The sequence below is a fragment of the Schistosoma haematobium genome, chromosome 6, assembly GCF_000699445.3.
Source record: "Schistosoma haematobium chromosome 6, whole genome shotgun sequence".
Classification (NCBI taxonomy): Eukaryota; Metazoa; Platyhelminthes; class Trematoda; order Strigeidida; family Schistosomatidae; genus Schistosoma; species Schistosoma haematobium.
Genome location: NC_067201.1, coordinates 18,235,180 through 18,261,152, shown reverse-complemented (window position 1 = coordinate 18,261,152; position 25,973 = coordinate 18,235,180). Strand labels below are relative to the sequence as shown.

Sequence of the window (25,973 nt, the reverse complement as noted above, 5' to 3'; positions counted from 1 at the left end):
CCATTCAATAATACAAATTTTATGCAATTGGTTCCCTTTATGAATTTAAATAGAGCAAGAACAAACATTGATGCATAATAGTATGAATTCATATTATTTCGAGGTTTCTCGTCAGCTGCTTACAAACCAAAATTGTGATAGAATTCTTTTTTGGTTTGTAAGCAGCTGACGAGAAACCTCGAAATAATATGAATTCATACTATTCTGCATCAATGTTTGTTCTTGCTCTATTTAAATACAAATTTTGCTGCAATAAAAGGATTCTCATCACCAATTGTGTAATAGTAAATATCTCCTTAATATACACTAACATTGAAATCACATAGAATATAATTGTAAAATGTTCTTAACACTCTGTATCTTCTTTTTTTATTTCTACCTGTTCAGCTGCCACAACTATTTGTTTGCAATCATCGTATATAAATTACTTGGATCTCAATTTATCTGCTTCTTATTTTGCTAAGGGAGAATATGTCAAGTTTTTGAGTTGCCTCACTATTTAGTAATACAACAATTTGTACCACTTTTATGTTACCATGTGGGTACAAACAATTAGTAATCATAATTATCTGGTTTAAATAAATTAGGAAAAAATATTTTAATTGTAATATTATCACAGTTCAAGGAAAAGGTTGCATAAATATTTGAACAGTCCGGTGTTAGTCAAATGTCATTCGGTTGTTATTTATCAAATCGATCCAACGAAAGATAAACATTTAACTGGTAATGTCTCTGGCTGTGGCATTGAGAAATCTGTGACAGAATTTTACACAGTGTTTATAAGTAACAACAGGCAAAACGCTGAAACTGGGTTTTCTATCGTTTATCTTTGCCCACATAACATGATAGTTAAGGCTAAAATAACACATATATAAACCTAAATATCCGTTAATCAGGCATTCCTACAATCATTTGATGTAAGAATTTCAAAATGTCTCACAGTAAAACCTTAGCAATACTTTCCAAATTACTTATGAAACGTTTTTTCTACCGGCTTTTTTTACGTTAAATGAAAACGTTCTAGCCGTGTTTAGATCTGCTGATTATTTTGGCTACTTAAAGTACACTATCAAAACGTTGGCCAACTGAATGTAAACCCTAAAGAAAGTATTCGCAAACCCAGCTAGAAAAGAGTGATTTAAATAATTCACATATATGCATTAGTCATAGCTAATTGAAAAAGTACACTTCTTTTTTATGACTCTGACTCATCACAAGGATTCAAGACATTGTGTTATCGGGATGGCTCCCTTTATTTCATATAACTGCACTTCAGATCCCTTATATATTGGTTGGGAACTTTTTACCCAGTAGATCAATTAATTCCAGCACAAAGTTTGATATTAACTGCTGGAATATTCATAAAAATAGACTGGTATTACTACATCAATAAATATTCGTAATCTTTAGTAGTAAATGTCCTACATGATCCTTCAAACATGTACCCGTCTTATGAGGGAAGTAAACGAAATGATCATAAATAGTAATCTGTTTAAATGTGAAATGACACTTCTCTAACGGGATAAACTTCTTTGGTTGATTCTGAAAATGATGAATCACTGCATTCTCACCCGGTTGTACATATTTTGAAATTCCCAAAATTCTTTATATAACTCAGAGATCATCCAGAGGCATTAGTAATGACTATTTCGTGCCTGACATGTCTGCACTTCACCGGTCATGACTTCCCACCAGAATCTCAAGAACTTATTGTGAAGCGACTCAGTGGCAAACACACGATTACAGCATTGGCAAAGGATAATTTTTGAGATTGGTTTACTTAGTAAGTTGTATTCGTCACAGACTAAACTCATCATAATTTCAAGAAGTCTCATACTGACACGAAACACCTATATGATGCTCCCTGTTTTTCACTGACACATCAACTGAGACAAATCTTTAACGAATACTGCTTACAAATCAAACCCACCTTCACTCAACCCCTTCACTAGTACATGTCATAAATGTTTTCGTGGTACACGTTCTCCAAATGCATTTTTTAATTATTCCAGCTTGTCAACTATTAAACTTAGATAATCCTGTTGAGCACTATCGAACGTTCTGTTTGACAACCGTCTGAGTGTCGAGTTTAAAGCCTTACCTTTTGCCTTAAAATAGCAGTGAGTTTAAGTTCAATTCAAATGCTAGATTATTAAGGATCAGTGTCTAAGCCATTCAAAATGAACGGGACATCACCAAAAGTAAAGACTAGTATAATACGAATATCCATAATGATGAATAATTAAAGTCACTTTAACTCAATTATTGTTTATAGATTTATATACTAAGTTCTAAATCATCATGTTGTGTTAAGTTAATCATGCAGAATTCGGAATTCTATTCTAATGGTTGAAGATGAGATATAATAAACTGTATTACATCCTAAAATTACACAAATAAATAGACCTTCCATTTTTGGGCTGGAAAATCGTAAACAATTTTATCAAATACAAATAAATTCAAAAGTTCCATTAGAATCCATCAGTCTACTAACTAAACATTTGCTTCTATTTGCCTTTGTAAATAATGATCAATTAAATAATTACTGCTCAATAAGTAGGTCTTTAGTAGATTATATCAAAATACTCCATTATCAATGAAAAAAAGGAATTATACCTTAGTTAATGAACAGAAGTAAAGATTGAATTATAAAATAAACCAAATCAATATCAAATTATTAAATGTAGTAAATATAATTACCGATAGAATTTTATACAAGACAGAGGTGATTTAAAATCGGAAGTTTCATCCAATATCGTATTTGTATGTCAGATGTATCTGTATATTAGGAATTGTTGATTTTCATGATGGAAATGGAACTTAACTTCCCTCTCTAGGAAAGCTAAAGCATCAGTGATTACATTACTGAACTGTGTTAGTCACCTGATTTATGGGATATGGTTTCATCCAATGAGTAAGAAAACATGGAAATTAAATAGAAATGATATCCACAAGTTTCTAAATTATAAGGTAACTAACGGAGATTTACTTCAAACGAAAATCAAGTTTGTCAAATTATAATAATAAGTTGAGAAGAGAACAACTGTTGCTCTTTAAATGTTGGCTTAGATTAGTGACAGATATCACGATTATTTATTCAGCTGCTTAAGTATTGTCCCATGTTTCTTTCTGGAATCGACTGATTGGTTTACTAATACTTCCCCAAACCCATTATTAAAGTTTTTCATATTAGAACTAAACTCTAAAACGTCTTCTCGCTACGACACATTTACACCCAGTGATAGATATAAGAATATAAGCTCTAACTAGGAAATGGTTCGAGTTCCAACATATGCTCCAGACAAATGTCGATATTCCCAACGATGCCTGGTAACGATAAATTTTATTTGTGTCGATATCACCATGTAATATATTCTCTCTCAATATGCTTTAAAGTATTACTTTCAAGAATTAAACTGTTCTCTGTATATAATTACAACTGATAGCCAGCATTACCTATTCCTAGGGGTAGAACAAAGAAAGGCCCCTACCTGTATCTTTCAACTTGACGTAGACTACTTTCTTGGGAATTAAATCACCAGCCACGATCACAGCATCTGAGAGTTTCACTCTCTGAAAGAGAGCAGGAATCATTCTATAAATCTCTTGTTCCATTTCATTGTGAACTTGGATTGAGTCATTTAGTGGAAGTGCTCAAATATGGATGTGAAAGACAAGATAAATAACATCAAGGTAAAATACACTGATTCCGGATGAGTATTCGGGAAAAAGAACCTGACATATTATAGTTTTCCATTGATAGTTCTAAAATGCTCAACACGGAACATAAACCCTAAAATTCATTCTACATGCTACTAACACAGAAGAAATATCGTCTCCTACCAACAGAAGTTTTAAGAAAGTTATAATGTCTTAAATTCTGTCCAGGTATGCTTGTGTGCTTGAATAATTGGCAGTACTAGGCGCTGAAATTGTCAAGCAGTCACCATGACAACCTAATGCAAAATGAATCAGAGGCAGTTAATTTTTATTTCAGATCCTAATAATTTTCACTGAGCTTTCACAAAAGTTAATAAAAGTAATAATAATAATAATAATAATAATAATAATAATAATTGAAAAGTGAAATCCATAACAAAAACAAACATTGACATATTGAATGAAAAAAATATTAGGAGAGACCAGCTCCTTAGAAAAGTAAAAATTATCGTTTGTGCCAGCAATCATTACAGGTCATTACGAAAAATGTTTTGTGCGTATGTAAGACAAAACGTCAAAATAAATACATCAAAGTAAAAAGGAAAACACACTGATCAGAACACACAAATAAATCTTCATATAAGTAAACAAACAATTTACCACAGTAATTTAGCGTAAACATGTGAGTAGTTTAAAAGAAAAATGATGATGTGATGGTGGTTGTAAGCAGCTGCTGACATAAAACATATTCCTAGATTCCATATTTTTTACCATAGAAAATAAACGAAATATTTCTCTCTGATAAAAAGGAACGGTGATAAAATCCCAAGTCAACCAACAATAGAAATTATCAATAGAAAAGAAATATCCTATTCTTCCTTATTTTCTTTTACAGATTTACTAACATGTTCCAATTAATTAAAGAGAATAACAACAAAACAATAACAACGAGATCTCAACAATATTTGCAATAATACTGATTACAGTAATAAAGTAATAATTATTAATAGTACTAATAATAGTGAAAGTAGGTAGACAGTTACAAAATAAAGCCATAACGTACAATGATCTGTCGATCAATTTAAGTAGTATGAAGAGTATATTAGTAGTATAAAAAGCGATTCATAGAATAAGTGCATACATGAGAAAACTTTCAATGAAGCTCATTTTCTGTCCCAAAAACAAAAAAATAGTGTCTTCCGTCCGTTACTTATAGTTTACTTTCATTTACAGGTTATTTTGATCATTTTGCATTTGTAATATTTATGTATCACAAAAAAGAAACGATTTAATTCTTTCCTTTTCATTTGGTGAATATACGAAACGCTAATAAAATAATAATAATAATTCTCCATGAATATAAAACTAAAACCATTGATTACTTGAATATTCTAGCAAAGGAACAAAAAGGAATCTATAGAAAGATGAATGAAATATCAAACTGCTTAATTAATTGAATACGCCTATTTCTATGTTGTTTTAAGATGTTTCCTAAAAAAAATGAAAAGAATTTCTATTCTATGTGCATGTATGTATGTATGTATGTATGTATGTATGTATGTATGTATGTGTGTATCTATGACAGAGATAGACTAAAGGAAACTTAATCCACTTTATGAAACCAAGAGATAAAGGCAGTAAGTGATGTTTGATAAACGTCATCTTATTGAATGTTTAAGACTAGTGATAATAATAACAATATTGGCATTAATAATAATAATATCATTGAAACAAAATGCATTGACCAAAAATTAAAAATGATCCCTATAAAACGAGTGGATAGCAAGAAAAGATTGATAATACACCTAGTCAATAGTACTACGTTTTAGGTGAATATCAAATAATTCAAATAACTTTAGTAGTCACTTTTCATTCTAGTTTTATTGTTTGATATTGACTGTTTTTTCCCTGCTTGTATATCACAGAAATGTATTTCGAATAATGAAATGACTATCAGTTACTCCCTAAAGTCATCATGTTCATCGTCATCATCATCACCAAACCCTGGTGGGAAAAAATATTGCATAAATGGCTGTTGGGTTTGTTGGGGTAACTGTTGTTGTGCTGTCGTTAAGGTCAGTTGTGGTACGCGTAAACGTGCTTCTGAAAATCGTGGGGGTACCTGCGAAGTTGACGGTCCAGGTACTAAATAACAATGCGGTGTAAGTGAATGTAATAATGGACATTGAGCTATTAAATGATTTGGATCACGACATCGATAACAACGTCGTCGCATAGGTTCGAACGGACATGTGGCAGCTTTATGTGAAGCGTATTGTCCACAATTATAACAGCTAACAATATAGAGATATTTTTAGTTAAAGAAAAATTATGAAATGAAAAATAACATTTATAAACAAAGTATAGATAGTTATAATTCACACTTAACCTACCCTGGTAGTACTGATTTACTATCAAGAGTAGTAATCACATTTGTTTTTGTGTACTTTAATATTTTTCCTTTGTTATGACTTACCCTTAACCTGTCTAGTTGACCTTTTAATTTTCATATATAAATGTTCTTAACAAGTATATGTGTGATCAGATTGTTCGAAATGTATTGCGCTAATATATCATCACATAATTCTGATAAACTACGTCTTCTCATTGTATTATCAAAGGGATTAATTAATAAGAACTTTCGTCTAAATTTGAACGAATAGTTTCACAATATTTGGGCGCCGAGTTAATGTGAGACATTAAAAAGAAGAATATATTTGTAAAATCTCAGCGAATGAATTTTAAGTAAATCCAACGTTTCGCCTGGCAATCTGGTCCAAGCTTTTTCAAGGAAAATATAATCAAACAAAATTATCGAATATAAATAGGTACAAGGTTCTTCGGTTTACTGTATACTGAATAAGTCATCCAATCAACGTGAAGGATCTTTTTATAAATAGGTATTTGTATTAATGTGTAAGAGACATGTTTATATGAAAAATAATAAAGGTCAACCAAATAAAAGTTCATTTGAAAATAACCAAGGGGAGAGAAAGAATAAGAAATTGTCGTGTTATCCTAGGCCATAGAATGACTTTAAGGATTACAAGGTTATGACAAATTGTTTTTGTATACATAAGGACAAGGTATGTGTTATGGAACCAAAAAGTGTTAAGACAACAGAATGTGTTTATACGCAAGTGATGTGAGAAGAAATTTCATTCAATTAAATATTGACTACGGTCTGCGTATATTAAGAAAACAGATCATTTTTATATATGAAATGAATCAAAAATGCCACAGCCTGCATTAAATGAAGATAAATAAGATAAGTAAACAAAATAAAAGAGGAATGTATATGTAATTGAAAGTGTGTGTTATTTTTAATGTTATAGTCAATTGTTTAACATATTCAGATAAGATAACGGATCTGAACCATTGAACGTATTATCTATCAGTTAGTTACTATGGCATAGATATATCAAATTGCAAAAAGGAGATCAGGTTTACTTATTAACTATTAATTGCCATGGGACAGCTAGTTGTATTCCATCTCTCCTATTAATATTGTTTGAATTAGCCCATATATGTAGGGCTTCGGCTGTTAGTCGTTCTTTGTAAGAATTAAATCCTTTTTGAATGATTCTCGTGCCATTGAAATCAACTGTATGACCCGACTCAATCGAGTGTAATGCTATCGCTGATCTGTTCTCAAGCTTTTTTACATCAACTGAGGATTTAGGAATGTGCTTTAAGCACAGTTTGTGTTCCTTCACCCTCACATTCAGCTGCCTTGATGTTTCACCTACATACGTTGCATTACAGTCATTACATTTGATTTCATAAACACAATTCTGTTGATCATCCTTGTGTATTGGATCTTTGATTCTTACTAGTTTTGATCTTAGAGTATTGTTTGTTCGAAAGAATACTCTTATATTTTGACGAGTTAAAATCCTTCTGATGTCTTCTGAGATACCTTTACGATATGGGATCACTACTGTGTTCATCCAATCTTGCTTAACTCTTTTTTTTAAAATATCATTCCGTTCTTCATTCTTAATTATTCTTTTAATAAAACCTTTCGGATAATTATTCATTAATAGAGTGAATACAACTAAATTCATTTCTATTTTTATATCATTTGGTTCAGTGACAAGTTTTTTGACTCTGGTGATCAAATTTTTGGCCACTGTCACTTTGGTCGAGTGTGGATGCGCAGACTTTAAATCTAAAAATTTCCCTGAATATGTAGGCTTTCGGAATATATTAATTTTTAAACAATCATTATCCTTCCTTTCAACCAGGCAGTTTAGAAAAGGTCATCTGCGTTCAGGCGATTCCAACTCTTTAGTAAACTTGATTTTGTCATCTAAGCTGTTGAACCGTTGGAATAGTTCGTGTAAACCATCTCGTTTTTTAATGACAAAGGTATCATCTACGTATCTTACCCAAATTTTTGGTGGAATGGAACACATTGAGATAGCAATTGTTTCCAATGAATGCATGAATAAGTTAGCCACAATTGGAGAGACAGGTGATCCCATAGCCACACATTCTGTTTGTCTGTACAGAACTCCTCGAAATATGAAAACCGTTTTATAATTCATTTAACTGTTTGAAAAATTCCCATCATCTTAAAACATACACATTTCACACTATTACCTTATATACAAATTGGGTTGACATTAAGCTCACGGCAATTAAGATTCCCTACCACCCATTTCTAAAAAATTAAACCCTATCCTTTCACACCATAATGGTCATACATATTATTATCCTTAACCGTGCACACATACACACACTCTAATTTGCAAACATGTCGCTATGAATCACTCTGACCGAAATGACATGACGTCAGACCTGTTTTTTGATTGTTCGCACATAGTATTCTTGTGTTGTTGCGTTGTACTATTTAAGCTTGGATTAATTTTGGTTTGGTTATTCTCTGAAAAAGTAGCTTACAATGAGTCACGAGACGTCAGAAAATTTAATTTTTCTACTCTTCGGGCTGGATGCCGGCTCAGTAGTCTGGTGGTTAAGCGCTCGTGCACGAGACCGATAGGTCCTCGGTTCGAACCCCGCGAGGCGGGGTACTCGGTGAGCACTGCTGAGGGGTCCGATAATAGGACGAAACAGCCATCTACTGCTTCCAGGTTCTTCACGGTGGTCTAGCTTCAATTGACTCATGATCTCAACTGTTAAAATGTATTTTATCTTAAACCTAACCGCTTTTTAGATTTTAAATTGGAATATCTAACAGTAGAACATAAAGAAAATTTATTGGAAAGAATATTCCTCGTTCATACCGATATTTTTCTGACTTTTTTGTGTTCAAGCTGATAGACTTTCATTCTGTTGATAGAGGAAATTATTTTGACGGAGGGAAATTTGTTCGTGTGACCTTCTTCTTCAGGCTCAATGTCTATAAATGAATAAAATCTTTACTGTCACAATAACAGAAGTAGTGATTGCTCGTTATCGGTAGTAGTGTGTGATTCAAGTAACCACAGTCACTTAACCTGATATGCTCATTTCAAACAGTGAAGTTAGTTATATTTTTAAAATAGTTTATTGAGTATGCTAAAGATATCAACTGATCACCAGTTATATCATCCATTATAGTTTAAAGGAATTCAGGAATCGATTTCTTGATCGAATTAACGATTTAACCACCAAAAACACTTCACTAATTTTAGAATTCATTCAAGCTATCATAATAGAAAATCTAGTGAAAACTTATACCACTAAATCATTATTTATCTTCATCTACCTAGTTTATGAATGAAAATTGTTATTATTCGCCATAATACTCTTAAGTAAGTGATGTCAATTTTTCTAAGAGTTGCTGAAAACAATAAAAAGTACTCCTGTTTCCATCATCGGTTCTACCTCTCATCACTAACCCAACTGCTAAACAAGATACAAATTTAAATATTTACATCAAACTACTTAAGATTTATTGACCACTGGGTAGTGACCAATGTAACGTATTTTAAGTCCTTCTTAGTGCTATTTAAGTTCTGTCGATCATGTTACAATTTGGTCACTAGTCTAAGATATGCGACATCGTATACACTTTATTGAGATGTACTTGGGCTGTCGAAACTATTGTTTGCTCTCTACAGATTTTTTATTGACTTACATATATTGCTCGGCAAGACTACGAAGATGATTTCGATTAGCAAACTCAAAATCAACAATCATTTTTAAACTAGCAGCACAACCATGCTAACCAGTTAATATTCACTGCCTACATATTTAACATTGTTCAGTTTTACAATGTCTACTATTCTCTTATATAGTATTTAACTACTCGTAAGTAGTAAGCAACTCCACTTAAAATTATTTAGGAAATTGTTAATGGATTTATGCATTTATTCATTTTACTGTTATGTTCCACATACATCTAACTAACACTGATATTTATTAAAATTCATGAACTACATGAAAGCGTTTTGATGTTTATACATTTTACTACAATCACTTCATGATACACCATAAAGATCACTCAATGTAATCAAAGATGACTGACATAATATATAAAATAAGCAACTCAGTCAGACACAGTTTAACATTTGGACGTTGCTGATAATAACCTATGTTGGACTGAATTCATATAATTAATTTTCAAACGGGGTTAGTTGAGAAATGAACAGCTTACTGGTAATTTATGTAACTACTGGGCTGAATAATTATGTTCTCGGAGAAGGTGTAGTTTTATTTATTAACTCAGATCCTCCTAGGTAATGGATACAACGGTGCACAAGACCGGATTTATTACCTCCTGTAATAATTTTCAGCCAGCAAACCTTGGACAATATCTGATCACTTGGATCTATTGTTGTCTGTTTGAGATATAAATTAAAAATTGATCTAGACCAATGTGATATGGTGAGCCAATCAGAAGAAACCAAATGAGAGGGTCACTTGATAATCTGAAATGGCTTGAAGGATAAATGTATACCATTGACTAAGAAATGGATAAATTTTCTGAACGGTAGAGATGTATGTGTAAAAAGAAGTATTTGTGTATACTATTTGGTAGCCCAATATACTTTCTCATCCACTCCCGTTTTCTCTCACTAGCTGTCTGGTGGTGAGTTAGAGTGTAGCACGTTGTGTATCAATATCAGTTTTCAGACACCGCCCACCATAGCACAATGTAAGACTTGTTATTTAGAAATTCAGACCTCCTAGTTTACGGTAAACGCACTACCACTCAGTCACTCAGATATAATAAAGAATTTACATCAGGAGCGTCAGAATGGTTAAAACAATCAGATTTCTATTTCGAAGATTAAGTATGCTATTATCAACCCTTACTTTCTATCTCACTATTCCATCGTTTATAATTTAAATATGATCATAATTTAGATTTTTATTGAACAGTGATGAACACCAAACAGAAAAGTAATGATATCTCAATTTGTTAGGTCACTTGAGAAAAAAATTTTTCGATCCCATAAATTAGTTCACAGTTAACATATAAAATACAACCACTTATAGTTCAATATTATATTGCCAATTATGTAAGAAGTTTCTCTTCATAAGTGTGGAAAATTTTGTAAAAGATATTATATGAGAGTAGGATTTATCGAAATCGTTCAAATGAATAAAGCTTAGGAAATATCGTGAACTGACTAAACTTGGAAATATTGAGGACTATTTTCTAATTCAGTACTTTTCACGCTACCGAGATCTGATGGACAGATTGTTTTTACAGGTTATATCACCTTTTATACAACTTTTATTTCTGCACACTCTTGTTCGGTTGACTTTGCATCATGTGATTGACTGACTGTATCTACATGGACAGATACTTATGTCTGTTACCCCTAGTGGAGCGTTGGCCGTCGACCAGGATTCACCAACATTCTCTAACATGGACAGACAAACTGGATCAGTGTTAATGTATCTGTTAACAGCGGATTGAAATAAATTTCAGACTTCTAAAAGTTCTCTGTTATCTATGAAGTCCCCTAATATTCTCCTAAACTACAAATAAAGCTTCTCAGTTAAACTTGAAAAATTCTGCAGTACCGAAACTACGTACCAAAGCTACAAATCTTCTCGATCATCAGAGGTTATACTGTGGAGTCCAATATTTCAGTCATTAAGATCACAAAGGACGGTTAAAAAACAATAACAAGTATAATGAAAATTCTTTAACTAATAAATATTTTTTGGTTTCATTGGATGGAACTTTAATTTAGCAAGCTTCTATCTATATAAGCAAATGATCATTCACATTAGAGGATTCTGTAGATCTTTCATGTGCGGATTGTGGTTGGAATTACCTAACGCTAAGCTTCGCTAAACAAAATGCGAGCTTTTAAGATAAGCTGGAAATGGGTCCACTTAGTACTGAGATGTCTGCTATTCACTACATAAGGTTTATGGGTTACAGTCTAATCCATTTAACACGCCTGGTTTCCCAAAACATTAAAATCTGATGATGAGAGGACTGAACGCATCACATCTGGATGAAAGTCAGCTTGGTCCCAGTTTCACATTATGCAATGTCATGTGTACCAAACAGATTGTGTCGCACTACAGAAATGGTCTTTTGCTTAACAGGTGGGTATGACGGTTATAGATTTGTTTAAAATCTTAACCATATACATATTTTTACTACTAGATTCATGCAAAGGGATAAACGTTATTCAAAATAATCAGTAAAACATTTAGATCTACAATTACCTCAAACAACCATTAACCTATCTTCATTCCTTGGACTTACCGAAATCGTCTTGTTCTACGTCTTTCAGGTAACCTTCTCATTCTAAGTGGCTCTGAACTAAGAGGAAATAAGGGTTGACGAACTGCTGGTTCTGACCATGGAATTCGTGATGTTGAAGGAAATTCTCTCATTTCAATTGCTGGTTGAATATTATATCCTTCTAATCCTCTTACACCTGGACGTATTTGAAACCAAACTGGTAAGTCTGGATATAACTGCTCCGCAGAAATTCCGTATACGTTAGACTAGAAAGAATGTTTTTAGAAAGACAGCCAGAATACATTAAGCTATTTTTATGGCCAAAATAACAAGTGGTGAATAGTTTAAAATCAGAAAGCAGTGGGCGTTTGTTTTGTCATATTATGGGACTAAACCGCAACACTAACCAGCCACAATCTTTAATAAAGCCGAACTCACTGAATTCACTATAAAATCCTTGTGGCACTGCCCCAAGATCCACATTTCCACCTGAAGCGAATTCGGATAACGACCGTCTAATGTTCTAGTGGGACGTCATAAGGAGCGGAATTTACACATGCCAAGAGTAGACAGATATCGCTACCGCGTAAAAATTGAAATGGATTGGATTTTAGAAGCAAATATTAGATGGATGAATGTAACTGGAAGAAGGCTGTTGTCATAGTTAGAACGCATCTGCGAAGTTTACTTCTAGCCTTAGAGGGAATTATCCTGCCTATGAAATTTAAGCCTGTATCACTCAGTCTCATGTTCATTCACATGACCACTGAGTTATACTGATGACTGGCACTCTCTGTATCTTGCCTCTAACCATATTAAACATATTGATCCACAACGTCGAGTCACATGGTCGTCTGACTACTTCTATTGCTGTAATTCAACAATCAGTTCCACAGAAGTTTGAATTCCATTTCTTTCCGGGAACAACAGCGATCTATGGTTATCATACAATTTAAATATTCAAAGTCTTTGTCAATGGTGTTAGTTTCCAATCCCCTATATAACTAGGACTACAGACGGTTATACTCAAGATTTTGAAAATCCCAGATTGTTACAATATTACTGTACGACTAAATGCAAGTACATCTATGGAAAAAACAGACTAGAAACTGTAGGCTTAACTAAACAATTTAAAAAGTATACGTTTCAGAGACCAAAACAGTATTAATAGTTCAACTGAGTGTTACCTACTTGGTATGAGATAAATTTAAAAATTTCAAGATAATCTTCCTTAAAGTGATTATTACAAGTCATTGCAATTCAAAATGAGTCAGTAGCTAACACTCAAAACGTTGATAAACGACACTAATGGTATGAGTAACTTACAGTCCAGTGAGATTAACTCACACTCATAATGTAGACTAATGTTAACTTCTCTAGTATTTAAAAAAGCTATCAGTAAAAATGCCCCAGTAAACAGTATTAATCTAAGTTACATTCGAATGTATCCTTCTAAATAATTCAGTTGTGATTAGGAGAATAATTCATTTCAAAATTTGTCAAATTGCTTCAATTTATTACATTCTGTATGTAGCTGTAAGGTGAATCCAATAAAATAAAATGAAAACATCCGTGAAGCATATAGTTTTATCCTATTTAAATCATAACTGAAAACAAAAGAATGACCCTCTCCCAGTTTGGAACTCTATAGTCATTAGTAGCCAAATAACTACCCTGGTTTACAGAAGATTTCTAGCTCATGCTAATAGTGATGGAGTGATAAGTAACACTTAATGCATAAAAACCTCTGAACGTTGAGTATTTTATAAACTAAATTTCATAATTTGAATAAAGAATTCCCCGCATGATATGAGACAATAAGTAGTTTTTCTAAAAATTGATTCTTTACTTGGAATACATTCGTGTGTTAGAATTAAAAGTAATAGTATAACGTAGTCATTCAGCTAGTTAACATAAGTGGGTGCGGAAACTGCTTTTTTCAACGATATAAGAAAGGTTTAATAAAGCCGTCGCTCGAGATACTAACGAATTCAATGAATTCAAAATAGCTGTCAACAATAGGTTCCATGCCTTACAAGATCAACTCATAAAGGAAGAAACTACTATGGAGGACAACTGGGACGGGATCAAAGAAGCACTAACTTCAACGTATCAGCAGGTGTTGAACCTCAAGGAGCGTCATCATTAGGAATAAATTTCTATGGAAACGCCAGATATTATTCAAGAAAGGAAGAACAAGAAAACAGCAATTAACAACAGTTGAACAAGAACAGAGAGAGTCAAGGCGCAGACTGAATACACCGAAGTAAACAAGAGAGTGAAGAAGAGTATTAGAGCTGGCGAGCAGAAATATGTGTAGGACTAAGCAATGACATCGGAAAGAGCTGCATGAGAAGGAAATGTGAAACAACTATATGATGATATAATGAAGAAACTAGTAGGGAAATATTGTAAACGAGAGCAATCAGTCAAAGACGAAGAAGGCAAGCCAATCACTGAGATTCAAAAACAGCGAAATAGACCAAATCACAACACTACGGATAATTGTTTAACAAACGGTTGAACGGGACTCATTAATATACGTTGACTTCCTTGATTGTGACAAAGCATTTGGCACGGAATACGATGGACAGCTTGCATGCAACTATACGATTCGGACTTCGCAGTTCACCTAGCTCTTCTTTTCTATACACGTCAACAAATTCAGGTAAATACAGTTGGTATAGAATCAGCTTCTGGAGCAATTGGCCTCGACCTTCACAGGGGAAGAGCAGGATTCTGAAATACAACACAAAGACAACAGACTCAATCATACTTGGTGGAGAAGCTCTGGAAGTGATGGGAAGTCTTTCGTACTTGGACAGCATGATCGATAAACAAGGGAGATTTGATGTGGATGTGAAGGTGCTGATTTGTAGAGCAAAGGTAGCATTCCTACAATCAAAGAACATCTGAAACTCTAAAGAACCGTCGGTAAACATCAAAGTCAGAATTTTCAAATTTGAACTTTAATACTGTCCTGCTGTACGGAGTTGAAACTTGGACAACTACTACAACCATCATCAAAAGTGTATAGGTATTAATAAACTCCATATTTGTTTGCCGGATAACGTCAGCAACAACTTACGGTATGAAATAACAAACAAGCTTCCAACTGGAGAGGAAACTAAAATTACTTTGGTGGTGGATAGGACACAGATTTCAGAAATCACTAAACAACATTACAAGATAAGCTCCAACTTGGAATCCCGAAGGTTAAAGGAAAAGAGTAAGACCAAACAACATGTTGAATAGGGAGTCGAAGGGAGAAATCTGAAGGATGAATAGAACTTGGAGACAACTGGAAAAGCGAATCCATGACAGAGTTGGTTGGAGAATCTTTGTCGGTGGTCTATGATCAATGAGAGGTAACAGGCGTAAGTAAGTGAGTAAGTATATGTAGGATCCCTATATTTTCTGGAAATCGACAGTTATCTGAACTTTGAGTAAAATCGTTCATTTTTATGTGTTTCTTTTAAATGATATTTCAAGTAAACAAAACGTCTCTCAGCTTTCCCTTAATAAACTTGTAAACACTTAAGGCTTCATTGGATCCCTAGTATTTATAGGTCAAATATCTATTTTTATCCATAATGGATAATTCGGTGATGAGTATATTCGTGATTTGATTTGTAGTAGTTAATAAAGTTTTGCTACTTATAGGTTGTTTACTAATAGAATTTTCGCTGATTTGTTTGTTTTTGCTATAAATGTATATTTTTAAACCAGATGGGATAATTTTAAAGCTTATATATCGCTATATTACAATTATCTGCAATATTGTACTATTTAATTTACTTGGTGGAAAAAAACTTCCAAATTACGAAAATCTGCTACAATACTGCCAAAGTGTTCGGTCACACTAAACGATTTAATACGACCTCTATTCCATTTTCCTGGACCAATATATGGGTCATATTCTTGTGGTATACGCGGTGGCAACGGTGGAGGTCGTGGCGGAGGTTGTGGTGGAGGTTCCCATTCGCGAGAAAAGGATCCATATGAACCAACATATTTTGACCTAAACATTATATCTGAAATTGATGAACAAAAATTTTGCTAATTAAAAAATACAAAGTTAGAAGTTAATGTTTGATGTTTTTTGTTTAAAAAAGACTTATCACTAGTTCAGTTGTATAAAAGTAATGTAATCAGTACAACGCTTGAAAGCACTGCTATTTGTCAATGACAGGACCATAATTGATCAAAGTTCAAAAATGCGATAAAACAGCCATCAATTTCTTTTTAGTTTTCAATAGCTGATATCAAACCTTGACGAATATTATCCTCATTTAACTATAATTCAATTACATAGTACACACAATGTTCAGTAATTTTGTGTAGTGCTTCATAGCATAAAGGTTTATTTTCATATTGTTTAAACATTTTTTTCACCAAACTTTTATTATTGATATCCAAGTAGCATAGGTTATAGTTTGCACAAAACGTCGTTTATACTAACTACCTTGCCAACTACCAAGAACTATCATTGGTTTTTTAATTGGATAGTCAAATTTTTACATAGCTTTGATTTAGGTCAGGACCCTAAAGATTCAGCTAATATTGTTTGCCAGTTTTAGATTTATTGACGGTCGAACACAACCACGACCACAGCATTCAGGTTTCGTGTGAAACACGACGTCAATCAGTTACTGAATCAGAACTCAACATTGCATCAAGTAGTCTAGGATAAAGAGGAACTATAAGTCAGTAAGTAATTATCCTAATTCTTCACGAGTGACTCACCAAGTCAGAGATTCCCACTGAAAATTTTTATTCGATGCTGTAGTGGAAAGTTGCAACCTCCGAAGTCGACTGATTCAGTAATGAGATGTTTGGTGTCGATGATAACGATTGTGTGCCAAATTTCAAAGTAAATAAACTGAACATATGCTACGTTGATTTCGTATAGGTGTCACGCTCAGGGTTAGAACTGAAGCTCGCGTTTTTCATTCCATGTGAGAGATCTGGTTTTACGATACTGAAGAGTCCTGAGTTACGACAAAACATGTGTTCAGGACCTTTTGAGAAATAAATGATTATTTTGATGAAAAGTAAGCTATTAAATCCCTACTGGAGAATTGTAATTCATTTTGATGATTAGAAATAAACAAATAGACATAAGCGTAGCATTGAACCAGTATAGAATAGCACATGCAAAATGAATTCATTCAGTCCACCCTAAGAAAGTTTGGGACTAAAAATTATGATCGATAAGGATGGAAAAATACTAAGACGAATAGGAAATATTCTGTGACGACGGACCACGGGTGAACTCGAGGAAGCTGTAAGAGGCTCAGAAGGAGCCGAAGATGTTCCATCCAATCACCTTTCGGAAGAATATTCTAGAATTCCTACGTGTAGCTTCCCGATTGGATAATGCTAATAGGAGGACTGAAATGATGATTTCGTTCTTACTAAAAACTATAAATACCTGACAATTTTGTACTATGATTGACACTGTTTGGAATAATATTCCTTTCATTAGTCTTCTGTCTGCTTATTGCGACTTGGAAGGGTTTTGGTGTTCTAGTGCTCTGTTATACGCGGTATATCAAGAAATCAACATTCAAGATATAACATATTCGAATAGCAGAAACATTTAAAGGATGATGTCTGAAAGGAGTGAATACACCTATTTTATTGCGTATAAACTCAGTTTTAACCACTTAAATCCCACGGCTCGAAGTGAAAACGAAAGACTGGTACAAACGAAAATTTAATAAGTCTCCAAAAATACATCCACAAAACAAGTAATCACGACCAGTAGTCTAAAATCACTTCGTCATTAAACCAAGCCCTCATTTATATATTGATTTTTCACAAACTTAATGATTAGTTAATAAACATCATAGGAAAGGAATGATGCACATGGTTACTGTAAAACAATTACGACATTCTCGTTGGATAATACAAAAAACATAATTGTCACACCTCCCATACTGAATGAATTTCAGACTCAGTTGACACAAAATATAATGTCCCAAAATATTGCTACAGTTGAAAATATGACTTCAATATCTTACTGACCGTGAGAATGAAATCGATATCAAAATGTCACATTGAGAATAAGTAATGTTATAAAACGTTGCGCTGAGTTGGAGGAAACATAAACTCTCCATCTTATCTCGTCTTATCGATAACTAATATCACCTTGAAAATCTGAAAGTAAATTAGACATTTTTTCATCGTACCAATCTGGCTTACTTTGTATTTACTCCCCAGTTATAACTTCCATCCATTGTGTGTGTATACATCCGTACTTTAGTAAACGTAAATTACGCCCAAACAAATTTAGTACAGATTCACAATATCATCTATTATCTTAACCTTCTTACCTAGAAACGTTGGTATAACTAGGTTGTTTCTTGATTGAAGCACCAGAATCTAACCATTTGGTTTTAAGTTTAAACTTAACTCCACTTAATTCGGTTGTTTGGTATCATAACTGTCCTTCAAGCTTAGGAAGGGTTTTAAGGTCAAATTTGTACTTGATAAATGCGTTAAAGTAGAATAAGTGGTTAACCAATTATGATGACACCTTTTCAAAAAAAATTTTTTTATTTTTCAGATGTTGCCTAAGAATGTCAAACTCATTTATATGCATGATTGCTTCGTTTAAGTTGAGTTTATTTGAACAAATTTACTGACTATAAACTTATTTGGAGGTCTCTTATAAGTATGTAAATTTTAGCAACATCTGATCATCTATCTATCTTTTATGTCAAGTATTCTTCAATTATATGAAAACAAAAGAAGATAGACCGACTCCAACAAAAACTCAATACAAGCCAGATTGATTACGTATTAAACCCCATAGAAGACTAGAAACAATAACTTTTGGAAAAAAAAGACGTTGGAATTTGATTGAAGAAATGCATTTGACCAACTATGAAGGTTATTTGTATAAAGTTATGCATATGTAAGAGACTGAGTTTTTTATTTCTTGGTATCAAGGACTACAAGTGAACACGTTGGTACTGACTATTTGGACCCAATAGTTTAGTTTACACCTCGGTGTTTGAGACGAAATATAATGGATTCGAGTTCAGTATGAATATCAACATTGGAATGCGACTGGCGAGTATCAACTAAGACAACACTTGTGTTGTGAACTCCACCACTAGTTACAATCCAACTTTCTAAGACTCGTAACTAATGCTACTATCACAGCAATCTATTTAGAATGTATATACAACAATTGCTATTGATCAAGTGTATTATGATAACTTATTTGTAAAGATTTGTATCCTTTTTGTTATTTTTAATCCAAATGATGAGATTTAATACGAATATGTTGTTGAAATGTGTTTTTCTTTTGTTTCTAACCAAATTAATATCAAGTGAAAACGAACATGAACGTATTATTGTAACTACAACTAATCTGTATTTGTAACCTAGTCTAATTGCATCACAAATCCAGGGTGTATCTAGACCTTTAAAGCAATAACCCTAGACTAATAACCTAACAAACTTTTTATTAAGCTAGAAAAATAGTCATAGCCAATCATGTTAAATAATCTCCAGATTAAACAAATAGAGTTACATCCTTGGCCAATTAAATCTATGTCCAACATCCATGCTACTAAGTTGGTGGGTATTTTCGATTTCATTTTTGTCACAGGACGATTGCAAATAAAGTGTAGATAGGACAGATTTTAAGGTTAACAGTAGAAGAATCATTTCGCATACTGAAAAGTTTCTTTTGAAGGATTTACCACTACACTTAACTCCATGGTTTCTTTTTATTAGCTTCAGGTTCTATAAAGAAAAAATGATAAGCTGAATTTTACTTTCTAAATAACACACTCATGAAGCTGTGACTCATTCTAGTAGAAAACGAATTATCCAGCTAGATAATATAATTCAGACCAAAATATTGCTATAGAAATAGCAGTTATTCCATTAGAACGTTTAGGGAAATTCGTTGTCATACTGTCATTTGACAACATTTGCAAATTATTAGAGGATATGAATTTAGTGAACAACAAAGTAGGAAAAGAGAGACAGTTTTACCAGTAGGATATTTTGTTTCCTGGTTTACCACATTGTTTATAACAACTGTTAACATGATAGTTATACTAAGGACAAACTCCATAATGAGTCTAAATACACTTAACTCCATTGAATCTAAATGGAAGCGATGAACAAATAAAAGTCCCAGAATTCAAATGTCATCGGTTAAATTGGTGTATTTCAGAGGATGCATGAAGCGAGATACTACAGATGCATCTGAAGTTAGAATATTAAAATAATGTTCAACATGAGTTTATAATAGTTTAGATGAACCAACTAGGTCTGATGAACAATCAAGTAAACAGTTAATTCATTGTAAATAATATATCTGGAGAAATAGGAAAAGTGTAAACTTTCCACTTTCAGTCTACAGTGGAACATATGATCCCACTTCATTAATTTTTATAACAACTAGAAATTAGGTGGGTCACAAGTATAATGTAATAAAGACTAATTACAAATGTTAAGGATTCTTGAAGTAACATATATACAAACACCAACAGTAAGAAGAGGTGATAGACAACACAGTAATGGATATGCTTGTACGTAATAAAATGTACACATAATAAGTGATTGATGCATATTCAACAAGTGACTTAACGAATAAGCTTTTTATTGATGTGATATGACTGGTTACCAAATCTAATCGGTTTTGCCAGTATACATAAATGAAACTCATGTACTACGAGTTCAATATTTTATAAAAAGATTTATGTAGCTTAAAAATGATACATTTAACAATGAACTAATTCAGTTTCAACTGGAACATTGTTATAAGGTTACAACTCAATTCATTTATATCAGAAGGGTTTTCTGGATATTATAGTAATTTCAGTGGTTGAGATCATGAGTCAATTGAAGCTAGACCACCATGGAGAACCTGGAAGCACTGTAAGCACTGCTGAGGAGTCCCAGTGCTTCCATGTTTTCCATGGTGGTCTAGCTTCAATTGACTTATGATCTCAACCATTTGAATTCATCCAATTGATAGGTTCAGAGTTAGGATACGGTTTGTATTCTAATTTCTACTTCTAACCAATTATCCGCCGTTACACTTTGTATTGTTATTGTAAAATACTAATTTTAATAATCGTTAGTGTATCTTACCCCACTAATATAGGCAGCAAACACTCAGTTGTTATAATTGTCTTTTTCCTGATTTTTACTAATTTCGTCAATAATAATAATAATAATAATAATAATAAAAGAATAATAGACCAGACATAAACTGTTCTTTTTTTCCCTTCTTGTATAACGTCATACTGACACGTGGTGGTATTATTGCCAATAGTTTATGTATGAGTGTGTTTCAGATATTTAAGAATTCATTTTATCTAGGGTTGGTAAAAAAATAATAATAAGATAAATCAAATATTTTCATCTACAACTAAGTGGATTGTAAAATACAACATTAATTTATAAAATGAATTTCTACAGATTAACTAGACTTTGTAGTTTTTATTAAAGAAGAAATGTCAATAGGATAACCAGAGTGCATAGTACAATTATTTTACTTGGTTAACTCTACACGATTGTAATAGTCATTCATGAAACTGTCTGGGATCGAATCTATGACTTGGAAACTTTATGACAGTTTAGTTACTTATGGATCACTATGTTGAACTAAGAAGAAAAGTTATCTGGTGCTTCAAACCTTCAAATGACTTCAACCCACGACTTAAAAAAAAAATTAATTTTATACTGAACTAACAGTTGTAAAGAGCCTGCCTTAATAATAATCAAGTATTTCGTATTACATCCCCTAAATTCTATTCAGAAGTCAGAAATGGTGCAATTCAACCATATTGGAAGTGAAGCTGGTGACAGCTGATAACATTGAATGACTGTCAAGTTACATCAAAAATTCACTGCAGTACGAGATGTGAACCACGGGATTCCGATTCAGTGATCTAGAAGTAAAGTATTTCTATAACTGTGAGAGCAGCAGATTAGAGGACAGCGAATTATTGATCGGACCAAAGACGCGCAAACACGTAGAACGACCTAGGGGTCTGACTGGTCCCACTTCCCTGCCTAGCCCAGCCAGTTGAGTCCAGAACACAAGTCACAGCCTCGGAGATATGAATCCTTATATTTCAAACACACTCTGTTTATATACTAATCAAGCAGACCACATCGTACCATAAAACAGAAAATAATATTGTACAATATTGACCAGTAGGAAAATGACACGTGAAATAAGTACTGACCAATAAGAAAATAATACCATCTCCAAGTCCAAGAATAGCATTAGACTTAATAGAATAATTTTTGGGATATTTTCCTGCATATCCCAACAAGTATTCACAGAGATAATTAAAGATCCTGCTTGCAACCTTTAACTGGGTTGTGTGAGTGCTGGTCGACAATTGTTATGTCTTTTATCGATCATAAATCCCAGTCTAATTAACAACGAACTAATCATTCAGTTTTGGACTGAAAATCTTCCATTCATTCACCTATTGTTATTCATTAATGATTGTACAATGTATTATTGTATTTTTATCGATATAATCATGTAAGTTTTGAATGGAAATGATCAAGTTACTTGTAAGTACTTATCTTCCTTTCATCTATTCAAGCATAACGTTTGAAAAAGTAGTAATTTATGTGATGAGTTTAGCTTTTTGGACTTGATAAGTTTATTTTGTTTGGTACATTACTAAGATCAGAAGCTATTTATAGAAATTCATGCCATTTGTTTGATTTGAAAATCCATTCCAAAATATTCAAATCTATTACTTCAATCAAAATCAGTCCCATTCTCGAAAACGAAAACAGAAATTTCTTTCACATCTCACTTTCCACGTCCGTACTAGATCATAATGTGCGGTATTTGACAAGGTGGTTTGTAAAGCTGTAACTTCAAAAAGTTATCTCTCTTCAATCAGAAAAAACTCATTAGTGAATTAGACACAAAGTATCAAAGTGTTTGCCCAATCATAAGCAATATGTCCTCAAGATTTTATTTAAATTATCGTAAACATAAGCACTAAACAACTGAAATGAGTTTATGAAGGTATTTCTTCAGTAGACTTCAGAAAGTTGACAATCGTTACAAAAAAACAACGTGTAACTGTCAATTCTAACTTTCATCATATACATAACCAAGCCAGTTAGTAGGGCTAATTTTTAAAGAACTACATCATCCTTATTCATGTTGAATGTCTCACACAGAAGTTAACAAAATTACATATAACATCAAATGCAAATCAAAAAGTATAGAAGAGATAGAAATAATAGTCCTCATATCACATTCAATGTGACTAATACCTCGAAACATTATTTCTAGGTTTTATGTTATTTGGGAATAATCACCCAGACATATTTATCGAGGTAAGTGATGTACCCCGTGGGATTTGGACTTATGTCAACCAGTTTCCCGGTCAAAAAAGTTACGCTGATGCCTGGATCTGGGTCTGGACTTATGTCAGATGCCTTCAACTGAGTTAAAGTTGTAGTCTTATTGAGTTAGAAGTATAAATGATGGTCCGGCAAAAAACTCATCGTAGTTACAGAATCTAATATCTTCCAAAGTATCCACCTCAACAACAGATCTTTTCTATTACTTCTGCCTTAAATAAGAATAAAAACAATCTTTCTCAGTAGTGTCTGAATTTCAAGAGTTTCCTACAAATGACGAGGGTTATCTTGACTAACCAGGTTTTTGCTTATATTTATTATGACTGAAGACGTGGATAGTGTCAACATTATTTAATACCCTACCACGTGACTGACGGTTATCTCTTTAAATATGCTTTCAAAGTGAATGACATACTCAAAATTACCAATCATCCAGCCATTTACTGCTGATTGTTAATAAATATTAATTTGTTATAAACAATATGACATGAAATAGGCCTTGGTGATGCTTTCCAAAATGACAATGAGAGCTTGTTTCCTAAACTAGCTAACTAGAAGATCACCGTACCACTATAAATATCCTCCCGATTTGCAAATCTTTTACATTACTACTCATTTTTAGTGTCGTGGTCATCATGAAGCTATATATATATATATATATATATATATATATATATATATATATATATATATATATATATATATATATATATATATATATATATATATATCAGTTTGAATTTCTATCCTTAAAATCACCGCAGGGAGAGAAAAATGACTAAATGAAAAATGAATGCATCGAACTAATAGCATCAATGGGGAAAATAAACTAGAGAAAAATATAACTCAAAAAAGTAAGTGAAATTGTGGAATGGAAATTATTAAAACTGATATTTCTTTTAAGACATGTCAGCTAAGTGTTTGAGCCGATTACCACAGTTATCTGTTGTATCTTGAAGGCAGGAAGTACGTACCTGACAATGAACAGGCGAATAGTTAATAACTTCATTGATCGATAACATTTTATGAGTTGAATGCTGGTAAGTTGTATCAAATCTATCCCAACATTAATTTAATTGAGCATCAAGTTAAATGTACTTCTAACCTAATATTATTAGGACATTTCACATTGAATAAATAAAATTTCATGCAGTTAGCGTTAGTGCACACCTTGCTCCTGTACAGAGAAAGTGACACTATCCAGATGACCAAACCGAAATTGATTAAACGAAGTCCATACCTACTATCTATTAGTTGAAAGGTGAGTGTTTTAGCTTTTGAGACACTAATCAACACCTCTACCATTAATACTTCAATAACATCTGTCACCGAATACTAACTGCCTATGCATACAATCGATTTTCAAAGTCATAAAGTTGCACTATATTGGGACTGTGATAGGAAGTAACCTCAAAATAACAAAATTTGCAGGTATATCAAAAATATGAGTAACAACACAGTTCTTCATAGTCCGACAGAAGAAAATAAATATACATTTTTATCATGTTGAACAAAGCACTTATTCACATTGATTATACTATGAAGTGTGCAGAAAAGCTTTTAATTAAAGTCACAGACAGATTCTTATAATACAAGTAGAATTAATATGACTGATTGCCTGATTCAAAATTAATCCTAATTTTTTTATCAGCTTTACAATAGGTAAAAATTTGAGGTCATAATTAGTATGAAATATTTAGACTACTTGTGAGTAGTCAATAACAAATTTAGAAAAAACGGTTGTCATTTAATTGTCAAGTTAGCAACGGATACCGGAGTGTTTGCAAAATATTTTACTTTTCTTTATATTGTTCAAAATCTTTTTTTCAACTATTCCCTGTTTACCAATCCAACTAGCCCATAAAATTTGCCTCTAAGCTCTTTAGTATTCAAATTACATTCTACTAGATATTCCTCATGGTTCCTCTGATGAACCTTTTTAATTTGTAAATATGCTAATATTCATTTATTAAAGGTAAAATTAATTATACGAACAAAGAATATTCCTTTCAATGAATTTCTCATCAGCTTCTACAATTATCTCATATCCATATTAATAATCCATAAAATTGACCAGATTGAAGGCAGAGTACATCATTTGGAAATTGTAATATGTGAATCAAGAATTGTTGTTTGTCATATATCAAATCAAATCGAGTCGTTCATGTTGGAGCTGACTAATATAAAGTTGTTGACTTGAATCAGTTTATAAATGAAATGAAATTGTGGGATAAATAATGATCAGAATGAATATGGTCAACATGGGGTAAGA

The 25,973-nt window shown here is 32.7% G+C and overlaps 1 protein-coding gene across 1 annotated transcript in view; it reads right to left on the bottom strand.

Moving 5' to 3' along the window:
- Window positions 1–3,971: 3,971 nt before the first annotated feature.
- LIN28 (Protein lin-28) overlaps window positions 3,972–25,973 on the bottom strand; it is a 36,566-nt gene continuing 14,564 nt past the window's right edge. The window contains exons 2-4 of the mRNA XM_035731871.2: window positions 16,121–16,356; window positions 12,344–12,588; window positions 3,972–5,954 (exon numbers count right to left, since the gene is read on the bottom strand). Of these exons, the coding sequence (XP_035589628.1) occupies window positions 5,618–5,954; window positions 12,344–12,588; window positions 16,121–16,351 (813 nt within the window). The 5' untranslated portion in view covers window positions 16,352–16,356 and the 3' untranslated portion in view covers window positions 3,972–5,617. The remainder of the gene's footprint in view (window positions 5,955–12,343; window positions 12,589–16,120; window positions 16,357–25,973) is intronic.